This window comes from Cyprinus carpio, chromosome B21 (genome assembly GCF_018340385.1).
Source record: "Cyprinus carpio isolate SPL01 chromosome B21, ASM1834038v1, whole genome shotgun sequence".
Lineage (NCBI taxonomy): Eukaryota > Metazoa > Chordata > Actinopteri > Cypriniformes > Cyprinidae > Cyprinus > Cyprinus carpio.
Genome location: NC_056617.1, coordinates 18742945 through 18756796, shown reverse-complemented (window position 1 = coordinate 18756796; position 13852 = coordinate 18742945). Strand labels below are relative to the sequence as shown.

Below are 13852 nucleotides of genomic sequence, written 5' to 3'. Positions count from 1 at the left end.
GAAGTGTAAAATGAACAAAGGTCATAAAGAACATCTGTTCCAATGCTTGCATTTTTGATTTTGTGAATGGAGCGAAGAAAACTCCATTAACTTGCGACTCTGGATACCTATTGTTTGAGTTACACATGCCATAACAACACTTTTTTTTTTAATCTTTTACCATAGTTAAAGGAACTTGCCCAAAAAGAAAGTTTGTAATATCCAGCAGTTCAGTAAGCTTTAAAGGGCTCATGAACTGAGAAATCAAATTCGCCTTGATTTTTTGACATGAAACAGGTCAGTAAAAACATCCTGTGAGTTTCAAAACCAAGCTAAAAAATGTCTCGTTTCAGAATTTGTCACATTATGACATCATACTGTGATGAAAGAACGCCTCTGCAGGAGAAAATCAACACCTCCCTCTACATTATTGCTTTTTTAGCCCCACCCACTGATTCACGCTTGTAGGAGGAGGAGAGGAAATACTAAAGAGATGTAAACACAGGATTACTTCAGTAACAAGTCTTTGAACTGCCCTCCTTCCTTGTTATCTTAACACCGTATCTAGATCAGACGCGAGTGTTGTTGTGTTGCGTCATGTCACAAATCCATTTCTCTTTCATGTCAGCGCGAGCACCTGGAGTACATCAGAAATAGAATGGGACATCAGTTTACTGTCAGGGATTTGTTGTGTAAATCTGTGCCACAATCAGCGTAGACAGAACCGCTGATTATAATGGGTTCTGTTGTCTTTAGTCGTGTTGTGCCGCTCGCGTCCAGTGTAGACAGAGTAAAGAGCTCCAGATCATGTCAGTGAAACACTGTTTGTTTGTTTGTTTGTTTGTTTGCTTTACTCCAGATTCATTGACAAGACAGTTTGACACTGGATTTACAGAGATACTGACAGTAAAAGATGATGCAGTGCTGAGTTTGACTATATTGGATAATGTTGCAACAAACGTGTTTTTATTACTATTGCATTATCTGTACTAAATCGCTAGTATTTATAAGTTTTTAACCCAAATTACCCCTGTTGTTTTCAGAGCATGTCACAGCAGCATCCAAAATACAAAATTTCAAAATACAGCGATATGACCACAATTTTATATAAAATGGTATGTATCACAGTATAGTTATTTTTGCTGGAAATTCCAAAGTGCTCTTATATGACATTCAATCATGTAGTGATGTTACTTGAGTCACGAGATCTCAACAGTTTGCAGACCAGCTTATATTTTTTTGCTTGGTGCCATGTAATCTGTACCAGTCAACATATTATCCTGCCTGATGGTGCGTACCGTTGTAATGCCCATGTAGTATGCTGAGTAGTAGTATACAAGTAGGAAATGGCGATCCCGGTTTGATGCCACTCCATTGCTCTCAGTCAGCGGTCAGGAATTAATCAGGAATAATTTCCTGCCTACCAGCTGTCTCCCGAAGAAAGTACTAAAACTGGCATGGACAATACGCTAGCACAAAATCCAGCGCATGACTCCAGCAGGAGTTTTCCCCTACTGCGCTCCTGCGGCTCTGGAAAGAGCATCCAGACCTCAGCAGCTTTTCCACTGCCAACTGGTAGAATCATCAGGGAGCAAGATTTTACTTGGCTGAGAAACTTTGCATACTATCTGGGATAGAGTGAACCAAAGTGTGTCCAAACTGCATTACAAACATGCTGTTTTGTCTTTGTTTTACGACATTCATGGTAGAGCAGATAGCAAAAGGTTTCATTTCACAATGTGAGATCAAAATATATTCAGAGAAAAATGTGAGGGGACTTGAATTTGTTTTATTTTTTATTTATTTATTTTTTAATGAAGAGTGTCTCTATATAGTGATGCAGCCGTGACATCCAAAATCCAGAAGATTAATTAGCCTTTAGATTTTTTTATGGACATTTTATAATGGGTTTTTCAATTCATAAGCAAAATAAGGTTTAGGGTAAATGTAACTTGGACTTTTTGTTCTACAACGTAAACTGCACACACTCACACACCAAAAGTTATTATGTACTTATTATTAGAAACATATATTTTTAAAAAATAAACATAAACACATCAAAATGTGTATTTTCAGTTCGGGTGTGGGTCATTTACATTCTATCATTAATTGATATTTAGCACAGACCTTGTTTTAATGAAAAATTAAAAATCCCCATTATAAAAGCCCATATGAAATTTAAAAATCTGTGAAATTTATAGTAAAAAAACAGCAACTTTACTGTACAAATACAGTAGCAACATTTTAGGTTTTACAGATTCAACTTAAATCTACAGTTACAATTTTTTTTTTATTTACTAATATAATGTAAACAAATGTTTAGTATGTGGTTTATGGCCTTATTTTAGTGATTTATAAAATACCTTTTTTTTCTAACCACACATATACAGTACATAATTTTCTCAAAATTACAAACATACATGTTGCACACATTATTGTAGCACAGTGCTTAATACGGAGTAATCAGACTTTAGCCATTAATATGGGAATTTTGTCAGTTTGTCAATTTATGTCTTTCACTGACGGCTGGTTCTTACACTTAAAGAATGTAAATATAACAGTATTTTTTTTTTTAAACAAATGTAAGGTTGAATCTATTACAATACAAAAAGGGAACTTACTCTTAACCAATTAACGGTTTTTACCATAGCAGTTTTACAGTCTTTTCCCATTAAATAATGATTTTTATTTATTTATTTATTTTTAAGAGTGCCTGGAGAATTAGTTTTCCAGGTTTTGATGTCATGAATGCAGCATGACAGTCTTATGAAAGCAAACAGGGACTGATGAAGTTGTTTCACATGCTGATGAATCATGCACAAATTGATGTTGTTTTTAACATCTAGCCTTATCTCTCTGCAGATGGGGGTCCATGCAGGAGGACATACTGCGGCCGGGGACGGGAGTGTGTGGTCAGGGAAGTAACGGGCCGTGCCGAGTGTGTGTGCCAGGAAAGCTGCCACCCTTCGTTTGTGCCCGTGTGTGGCTCTGACGGACGTTTTTATGAGAACCACTGCGAGCTTTACCGCACCGCATGCCTGCAGCGGAGGAGAATCTATGTGGTCCACAGCAAAGACTGCTTTTTTAAAGGTAAGATGCATGTTCCTCACTGTAGCGCTGCAAGCGCAATTGTACAGTAGTTGTGGGTGTTGTATGTACTGATAGTCAGTGCATCTGCTGCTTCTCCAAATATATTTTTCAGGGGATCATTTTTTAAGAGATGTTTTGAATCCAGTTCTCCTTAAATATGTGGAAGTAAGCTATTCTCTGTGAATGTGCAAAACCTCCAATATTAACCGATAATTAACTGATAAAATAATTCATCGAGAAATTAACCGATAATCAGTTTTACTGATATTTTACTGTTATTCACTTCTCCATAACTGGAAACAGGTTTTTGTAATATTGAATTCACTGATAAATGGCGTTTATAGATGTCCCTGTCATTTATTTGTTTCTCATTCGAAAACATTGAACTATATTCATTTATTTTGCCTACTGTTAATATTAGTGTTGCTGCTTTTGTTGTAATAAATAAAAAGATGTAGTGATTTTATTTGTTGCAATATGAAGATTAAATATACAAATTTTTAAGATTTTTAATAAACTTGTATGTATGTGTGTGTATATATATATATATATATATATATATATATATATTTATATAACCATGTGATATTGCTCAATATCATCATCAGTGCTTAGAGCGATATTGGACAGCTATGAATTATATATATTTTTGACACAAATGTCTTTAAAAAAAGAAGTGTCCTTTCGCCACAGATTGAATTCTCAAATTGAGTTGCAGATTATTCAGGCAAATCTGATTTAAACAGTGGATAATATCAGTATTTCATAGATTCAGTGCTTCAACATGCTTAAATAGATGCTTTAACAATGTGACGGATTGGATTCATCTCACGATCGCTGTTTTATAATAAAGGCATTTGTATTTCCAACCCATATTACTATATTACTGTAGCTAAAGCATAATGAAACTGAGACTGGATGCTGATGCTTAACACAAAGACCTTTTTAAAAGATGCATCAACATTCGTAACCTCTGTGGCTAGTATAGTGAATTTAAACAAAGGTAAACTAATTGATTTGTGTAAGGATCAGTCGTGCCAGGAGTTTAAAGGGATAGTTTACCCAAAAATGAGAATTATGTCTTTTTTTATCACCCTCAAGATGTTCCAAACCTGTTTGAATTTCCTTTTTCACAAAAGAAGATATTTTGAAGAATATAGGTAGCCATTGACTTTCATAGTATGAAAAAAAAAAAACTATGGAAGTCAATGGCTACCGTCAGCTGTTTGGTTACCAACATTCTTCAAAATATCTTGTGTTCAACAGCAGAAACAAACCATTACAGGTTTGAGGGAGAGTAAATGATGACACTATTTAAATTTTTTGGTGATCATGCCCAAGTCACATTTTTAGGATGTTTGTGTTGGAAATCAAGACAAAATACAAGCCATGTTCATAATGATTCACCATATAAACTCAGCACTGCTGTGTTTAGCCGATATAACATCACAAACCAAATTTATGTCAGGTGCTCATCTCTAGACAGCACATAAGATGTGAGTTGTATCCATAAGCTACAGTTTGTGATCTGTAGTGGTGTCGTGTAGGGAGTCGGTCAAGGTTTATGGCCTCAAACTAAATGAAGGTCATTCTAAAGCACAAGAAGCACTTGACAATGTTCCACCTCATAAATAATAATAAAGCGCATTGCCTTTGTGCACAGCTGAGGCGTGCGGTCTGAAGAGACTTGAGCTGTAAAGTATTTCTCATCAAAAAGGGAAAGAAATAACGTAGACGAACTGCACCTTTAATCCAGTTTACAGAGAGCAGGGAGTTCGCAAGGAACGCCACGCTGAATGTCACGGTGGACTCGCTTATGTATTCCAGCATGTGTAAACTGAAGGAAAGGAGTCTTACGTGTATGTTTGTGCAGGAATTTATACATACACATCATGCCATGTGTCAGGAATTGGTTTTATGGTGATTTTTAATCCTGAAGGTTAAATTCAGTTTATAGCTCACAGCTCAGGAGATTAAGAGAGCTCTCAGTTACACCTTTTCGGTTTTTATACTCCTTTATTGTATATTTCATTCAGTTTTAAAATGTCTTCAGATGCAGGTAACACTTCAGTTTAGGGATCAGTTCTCACTATTAACTAGTTGCATGTTTGCATGCATATTACTAGCATGTTAATGGCTGTTTATTAGTACTTATAAAGCACATATCTTATTCTGCATGGTCATATTTTAGATCCCTTATTCCACCCATACCTAAACTAACAACTACCTTACTATTAATAAATTGCAAACTAGGAGTTTATTGAGGAAAATCATAGTTTATAGTTAGTTAATAGTCAGAACGTGTGACTGGCATAAAATGATTGAATAGCAGTTCAGATTGTTTTTTTGGAGAGTTTGATCATATTCAGATCTCTGACCTTTGATTGCAGATGTTGGGATCTTGACAAATCTGAGCACACTTTGAAACACTGCTGAGATATAACAGGTGACATTATTGGGGAAACATCTGAGATATCCATTTGTTCATTTGGACATTGTTTGCGCTGTCTGGAGAAACGATCAAGCTATTAAAGAGATCTTATTTGTGGGTTATTCTGTCCTATGGGAACTGTCGTTCTTTTGTTCGTTGTGGGGATTTTTGGTTTTGTGGTGGTGTTGATGGCTATGAAGTATTTCCAGCTCTTGACCGCATTACATTACCACAACTTTTGAGTCATTTGAAAGAGTCACATGGCCTACAACAACAAACAAAACAAATCAAAAGACATTGACCAAGAAAATAAACAGGATAAAAATGACCAACTTTCATTTTGATACAAAGAACTGTTGGGCCAAGTGGTCAAAGCTGTGCTTTAATGTGAATAACACAGCTGTTGACCAATCAGAATCCAGCACTGTTTTAAACCATATTAATAGTTTTATTATCTGTGGAACCAGAGCCTTCATAATCCCTCACATATCATGTAATTAGGCATCTTTAAAGGCCGTATTAATGCTTGTGAACAGGACATCTTTCTCTATGTTCACGCCTGTGATTAAACAGAAAGACGCCTCCTCGGGTCACTGTTCAACTCAACTTTGATCCAAACAAACCAAACAACAGCAGCAACAGCACACTGCATTGGAGAGGCGTCTTTCATCTCTGCAGGCCGCTGGAGTGCCACAACAAAGCGGGAGAGTTTGACTGATGCCTGGCGCGCAGCGGGACACCTCTGCAGCTGAGCGTGTCCACCATCAAAACACCAAAAGGTGTACAAATGAATCTCTGGTGGGTGGAGGGATGCTGGGGGATGTTTTTGCAGTGTCAGTGACAGAACTCCTAATGATCACCCTCAGCTCGTGGAGACTTGTTTTTCAGATGTATGAAGTCACGTGTACATTCATAACATAAATGCTGTCACAGTGAGCTACAGAATCAGCATTGTGTTCACTCAAGACATTGCCAGAGTATTTTTTTACAGATCTCGAAGTTAGTCCAGATCCAGTATAACACTGTGGTCACACTTTCTGTGAAGCCCATATTTATAATAATTTATAAGGGTATTCTTAAGGCATTATAATAAATGCATAATGCATTATAATTTTTTTTTTTAATAATTTTTCATTTTAATTATATAATATGTTATATCATCTTATAAATTAACAACAATTATAATACATTATAATGCTTACACATTTATGGTTATAACTTTTAAGATTGTGATTATTTATAACACACAATGAATACCATATTAAATCTACTTTTACATTTATAATGGAGTATATACTGTATCTTGACATTGTTTATTTAAGATCTGCACAGTATCACAGGTGTGGTGTGTTATTTGAGTGTTCCCTGTGAGGCCTTAATAAAATTAATAAGCTTCAGTCTGAAAGAAGTGCCTCTGCACCTCTCTCCTGATTTCTCTCAACATGGGGACATGAGCAGTTTCAGTGAATAAATAGGGGGGAAAAAAATAACTTATTTGAAAAAGTAAGTCAAAAATGTTATCCTAATTTAAAAGTAATGCATTACTTTACTAGCTACCCCAACACTGGAAAGTTAGTGCAGGAAATAAGACTGATGACTCATTTCAGACTCATTTATTTTGTGAGACAATAACAATAACATTTTTCGTGCACTTTAAACTTTGACGCTTTGCAGACGTTTTGCATTCACAAACAGCTATAATGCACACTATGAAAGGTAAAAACCAAAAAATTATAACGGGCACTTTAACACGACAATCAAACAGCATATAGTGTCGCTTCAGTAAATATATAAGACAGCATGTTGTGCTGATTTTTTCCAGCTTTTTTCTTTTAAGTAATCTCCAGGTGCAGTGCATGCTAAACTTCAATTTGTTTTTTGTTTTTATTATTAATGAGCCTAAAAGCGTCTTTATCCTTCTTTCATGATGATGAATAAACAGGTCACATGGCCACCTCATTAACTTTATTGCTCCCATGAGAATCATTATATTGAAGTATTTGCTATTTGAAATGGATGCCATGTTCTACTTATAAATGTCCCCTGTTCCCGCATAAGTCCCTTGCCTCGTAAACATCACTCTCCATTCTCGAGGCTCGAGAAAGCTCAAATGTGATGCATATGTATGCACTAGAGTGGACCCTCATTGAGTTTTAGCAGTAGTACTGTACTTGCAAAGAAAAGCATTGCTGTTGCTTATGGTTAATGTTTTTTAGAAAGCTGTGCATTATCATATTTATTCATATTCAAATTTCAAATATCAACAACCCAATGAAATTTAAGTGCGGTGTGTGCCTTTTTGTCTATATATGGTGCTGAATGCAGGTGTATTGTCAATTGAACAAGCAGAGCAGAACGAAAGCCAATCACTCACATTAAGACCTGTTCCTCGATCACTATTTTATGGCATCCGGAGACTTGAAATACAGAGCACGATGTGTGTGAACTACTTTTATGATACTCTTGAAATCATTTGTGGAGTTTAACAGCAGTGGTGTGGTGGGTGGGACAGTATCTCTCACTACGTCTTAACCTGCTGTTAAAAGATAAGTGCCTGAATCCGCTGCATATATAATTTAGGAGATTGAAGAAGAGATGATTAGTTCAAGTGCTGCTTGAACTGAGACATCTACGGCGATCTGTCACAACACATTAAAGAGTGACAAAAGCACATTTATTGTTTGTATTTTGTCATAACAATGACAGGTTTTGAAAGCTGAGACTTTTTTTCATGTTAAAAGTAACAATTTTCCGCTTACTCAGAAAATTAAGCCACTCTCGAGTCACTGATGTTACCGCTTGCCAAACTTGTGCATTCTGGCCTAATTAGCAAAGGAAACTGCATGTGAAGAATTTGCATATAAATCAAAAGGACAAATTAGGACAACTGTTTTAAATCAGGCTTTGTTGTATATTAGCATCATTTGAGGCTTGAAGCCTTTAGTTGCTTGCATAGAGAAGGCTGAGCCTGAAGGGCCAAACAGAGCATGCTCAGTCCAGACTGTCGCTTTCAACAATCAGCTCCAAAACAAACTAATCTCCTCTGAAAGCGCATCCTCACATCCGCTTTAGAGACTTTGACAGTCCTTGTATAATGCGTTTATCTCTCTCTATGCCTCTCACTCATGACGTATGGCTTTCACCCAAATGAGCTCTAATACTTCAGTCCCGGGCTATTTAATTTGAAACGCTAAATTACAATTTTGAACGGTGAAATTAAAATGCTATTTTTAACCGGAAAGGGTAAATTGTAACTTTTGAGATTTGTTTTTACATCAATCTTTAACTGCCAGTGAAACCTTTCTTACAAGTATGCCACTGAACGTCATCAGGTCTGTGAGGAACATTGTGTTGCTCAGATCTTCCTCTGTCATCGAGTTCTTCTATGTCTTATGAAGTGATTGAAGTGTTCTCCTACAAGATCTTAGACACAGTGAGTGAGTCACTAGTTGTCATCCAAAAGTAGTCTAGAGGTATAAATAGCAGCATTAGAAAAAAAATCTCATCTAATCTATGACGTCTGATTGAAGAACTTATTTTGGCTAGTCTGAGTTTTTTTCTGAGAGGTCTGAGATCTCTCTCTGTTTTATGAGGAACATCTCATTAGTATTTCATCTCATTACTCTCTCTAGTCCTACACTGTAAGAGAAATGCATCTAAATAAACATCTAAATTAAATGATTTTGTAAAAACAAAAAACAAAAAATCTGTCCAGCTATTAAAATTATTACATGATGTGGTGATTAATTAATTGCATATCAATTTTGGCTGAGAAATTATATGCCAAAATATAATTTCATGTCACTGTTGTGTTAAATGAGAAAAGCATAAAATAGACATGACAAGAAAAATAGCTTTAGAAAGATATATTTTGATTCAACAAAGAAAAAAGGTGAATATTGAAATACAATTATTTAATGATTTTTTTTTTTTTAAATGAAATATGAAACTAAAAATGTCAGTAGGCAAGGCTCTTAATGAGTGAATCATTATGTCACTCATTCAGCTGATTTGTGCCAATAGCTGGTTCATTCAGAAACAAAGCAACTGAATCTTCATGAAAGATTCACTGAATCATTAGCTCACTTGATTTGATCTAACCACAGATTCATTCAGTAATGAATCACTGCTGTGCTGCACAGGGACTCGTAGTTTGTTTGGAACAGTTTATGTTTGCGAAAAACAAATAATGCTGATTGTGTCTAAAACAGTACGAACTTGCTGTTTACACCACATTTGCAATCATACAGATATTAAGAAAAATTACAGCACTCTTGCATGTAATATTATATAAATATAAGACATTTTTTCCCTTATATCTTGAATTTTAGGGCATATAACTGAACTCTCAAAGGCTCCGTCGCACTGTCAATCAGTCATGCTGCATCATGTTCATCAGCAACTGCATCAGTGTAAGGTGACATACAGATCTGGGCAGCTGCATTAAATGCCTTAATCATTTTAATGTGTGTGTTTTCTTCTTTTTTCATAATTAATTGCGCCAAATTAGCATGTTAAATTGACAGCCCTAATAAAAAACTTGTTACAGTATAAGAGGTTAGTGCTTGGTCCCAGTTTTGGGTTTGTTTACATTGATGTACAGTAAGTGTCACTTATAGGCTAGAATGCATCATATAAAGAACACATGCTGTCATTCTAGGGAATGTCACAGGTTTGTCATCTCATAAATGTTGTTTCTTTTTATTTTGTGATCAACTTTTTTTTTTTTTGATTCAACAAAACAACATAAATTCAAAAAACAAAACAGTGAAGGGGAAGCAACAGACATTTCAATATTTTACAATCTGAAAGGAGAAAAAAAATAAAAACAGCTTTTATAGTCATTCCTTTATATATTTCAAAATTTTGATAGAAAAACATTGCCCTGCATCAATGGTGCTAGGTTTAGCCCTGTTCATTCGTGCTGTTGTATATTCACAAGTCACTATTTTATGGAGGCTGTGAATCCAATAAATGTTGTTTCTTTATGAGTCTGACAGTTGCATATGAGCGCCTTCACTCCTCTCATTCATTTGACTTGCCAAATTGCCAGTTGTGTGATAAAACACAAAAGGTGAAAGCATATGGCAAGATGAACAGGAAAGTCGAAAAGTCTAAGCATACTAAACAGTAGATTCTTGGCAGGCTTTGAATTCAATTACATGTTCAGAGAGAGTACATTATGAACACCTGAGATGTTGCTTTGTGTTAGAAGGCAGTCTGTTAAAGTCACTGCATACTTGACTGCCCGAGTTGTTTGTAAGTGACCCTTTCTATGGTAGCAAATAAACCTCTCGCTCTCTCTGTTTGTCATTTCTGAGGGATTTAACTGCTGTCAGATGGTCCTCCAGCGCTGGTCAGTTCTAGCAGTTACATAGCACAGATCCAGCAGCTGTGAGCAGATAAAAGAGAGACACTTTCATGACTATGTTTTACACTCTTAAGTACACTTTTAAATAGTGCACTTTGCTCTAATGTGAAATTAAAAGTACATTTTACATGCGAACATCCCACCCTCCTGCACGAACCAACCAGCAAAACAAAAATGTTTCTGAAGACAATCAGCCTATTGCACCTTTAAGTGGGTCAAAAACCCCACTTAGCTTTAGCTAATTGCATTTAATATACATTTAAATTGTATAAATTTCTTGCGATTAAAATGCAAGTGTTAGAAAACATTACATTCAGTTTGTATTATTTACTTTATTTGCATACTATTATTTAAATACTTTAGCAAAAGTATGCTAAAGTTTACTTCTTTTTCAGGGTGCATGTACATTAGGCATCATTAAAATACTATTGTAAATTAACTATTGGAGATTTTTACAAACCAATGAAAACAGCTTTCATGCTTGTATGTTTATGTTAATTACTCAGATACAGCTATTTGGCCAAATTCAGTTCTCGTTCAGTAGGGTGTTGTCCTTTCAAAAACTCACAAGGCATTTTCAAAAATCTTGTTTGATTTGCTCACTGCATTAGGTCAGATCGAGAGAGCAAACACTGTTTTAATGAATATCTCGCTCAAGCATCGTGGGTCACTTTAGCACTTCCAGTAGAAGAGTATGAGATGGTCGAATGGCTTTAAAAAGCTCTCTGCCATCACAAAAGATCACAGAAGGGCCTGTGTACATTTGGACATGGCAGTGTTGTTTCACGAGTCACTTCCTCTGTCCGCTGCTGCATCTCTGACCTCGTACAGGAAGCATTACTGCTCAGTGACACGTTAGCTGTCAGATGAAATACTTCCACTCGGCCAATCCAGACGTTTGTGTGTACTGAGAGGTCCCTGCATTCAACACGCTTTCAAAGTGAAATGTCTAGTGAGTGGTGCCAAAATTGTATGCGGTTGTATCCAAAACAGTTGAATGTGAATCTGTTATTATTTAATTATGTATGTTGTATGTATCATGGCAGTTCAGAAATGAAATGTCTCTTGAGATAAAAGATTAATGCTCTATCGCATCTGAAAATAATGTACCAGGCTAACCGATAGTGTGAACAAAAGCAAGCGGGACATAAAAATACATTTATCTTGCTTCTACGAGTCTTTGAGCTCTGTTATCATGACTGGACTTCACTGGACTTGTACTGGAGCGATTCACATTGCAAGTGCAGTGCTGTATTAGGTGAGCTACCTAGAAAGTTTACTACGTCAGACGCACCTATGAATGTACCTATGCAATTTTATGCATAGGTACTAGGTAAGTTTTTGACTATGTTCAAGGTTAGTCATACGATAGCTTTATTTCTCCTCATTTCATTGATATTCAGATGCTTTATAAATCTATACTATCAGTCAAAAATGTCTTTGTCACATATTTTGTTCTCTTTAACATTACCATGCCTTTTTTTTTAGTTTCCATGACTATTATTGGGAAAAAATAATATATATAAAATGAGAAGGTGTCAAAATTTGACCGGTAGTGTACATCTGTATGTTGTGTAGGGTGGCCACCCTTCCGGTTTTAGGTCAGACAAACCGGTTTTGAAAGGCCATGTCCATCTATCGGTGCAGGCTTTAGCTGGTTGATCATTTATCGTCTTTTTAAAATCGCTGCTTTATGCCTTATACCATACATAATAAATAACCAGAAAATGCTAATGTTATGTTCAATTTAATATTGAGTGATGCACATTTTAGACACTATATGGTCTGTTTTTTTTCTTTATTTTGGCTATCTTCATGTCTCCAGTCAGCATTGTGTTGTTTTATTCCTGAATTATTTAGCATTTTTAAATGAATTGGGTCAATAATTCAATTAGCCATTCATAAAGACAACTGCTAAATTTTCAACTACATACAAGTTTTTTACTCTTACTATTTTTTTTTTTCTATGGCAGAAATAGCAAGATTAGAATACTAATATGTGTTTCCGAAATCAACAAGTCACTTGCATCATTCCTGAATTAATTGCTTGAATGAGTGAATCAATGATGATTTGCCGGCGCCTGCACCAGCAATGTAAATGGGTTCATGGCATCACTGAGCTGCATGTAACATTATGTGTAAAAACATCAAATTGCCACTTCAGATGCAGCTTTTGTGTCACTTCTGCAGTGCAAAGATGGATTTTGTTGATTGATTTCATTCGACTGATATCAGCCATTTAGTGTCTTATTATTCAAATTGCATGCATATACATTTAAAAACATTACAAGGTTAGAAAATTTGCCTTTATAAAGGTGTATATATATATATATATATCTCCAGAGAAATCGGTTTAAGGGGTAAACATCACTCCTTAGTGGAAAAGTTAATTTCTGTCACTGGTTTAGGATTATTTTTCAACTTTTATCCTGGCTTCAGTGAATCCTTCAGTGTGTCTTCCTTGTAGGTGTGATAGAAAAGACCACCCTAATGTTGTGAGTCTGTGTGCATCATGATGCTCTCTGTCTTGTGAGACTGATGTAATTGGCCCACCGTATCTAGTTTGGTTTGCACTCTCCACATGCCACTCTCCTCAAACAGTGAGAGATCAGCACAGAGTGCTAATGCCTTCCGCAGAGAGAAGCATCGCCTCACCATTCCTGTCATCCATCCCTATGGGCCCAGCCAGAAAAATTAGCACTAATACCTGGTGACATTGTGCTCTGTGTGCTCATTAGCAGGGGGCAGCGTTTCAATCACGCTCTCCGTCTGAGCATGTGCTCAACAGAATGCTTAAAACGGCCTTCCTTTGCCAAGCTGACTAACGCGGTCTCGGGGAGGTTTTGTTTTGTTGTTTCCTGCACTCCGGTGACTTTCAGACATGCTGCTGAGCGTCTGGATGCTGCATCTTGCCCCTATGATGCAGAGCACATGCTGCTGTTGTGTGTTTTTTGGATGAAAGTAATTATGCGTTTGTTGTC

General features: G+C 36.1%; 1 protein-coding gene across 3 annotated transcripts in view; it reads left to right on the top strand.

Annotated features, from left to right (window-relative positions):
- Positions 1-13852, top strand: part of LOC109045648 (follistatin-related protein 4-like) — a 179128-nt gene that overhangs the window by 59768 nt on the left and 105508 nt on the right. For all 3 annotated transcript variants that reach the window (XM_042747686.1, XM_042747687.1, XM_042747685.1), the window contains exon 4: positions 2842-3069. In XM_042747686.1, the coding sequence (XP_042603620.1) occupies positions 2842-3069 (228 nt within the window). The remainder of the gene's footprint in view (positions 1-2841; positions 3070-13852) is intronic.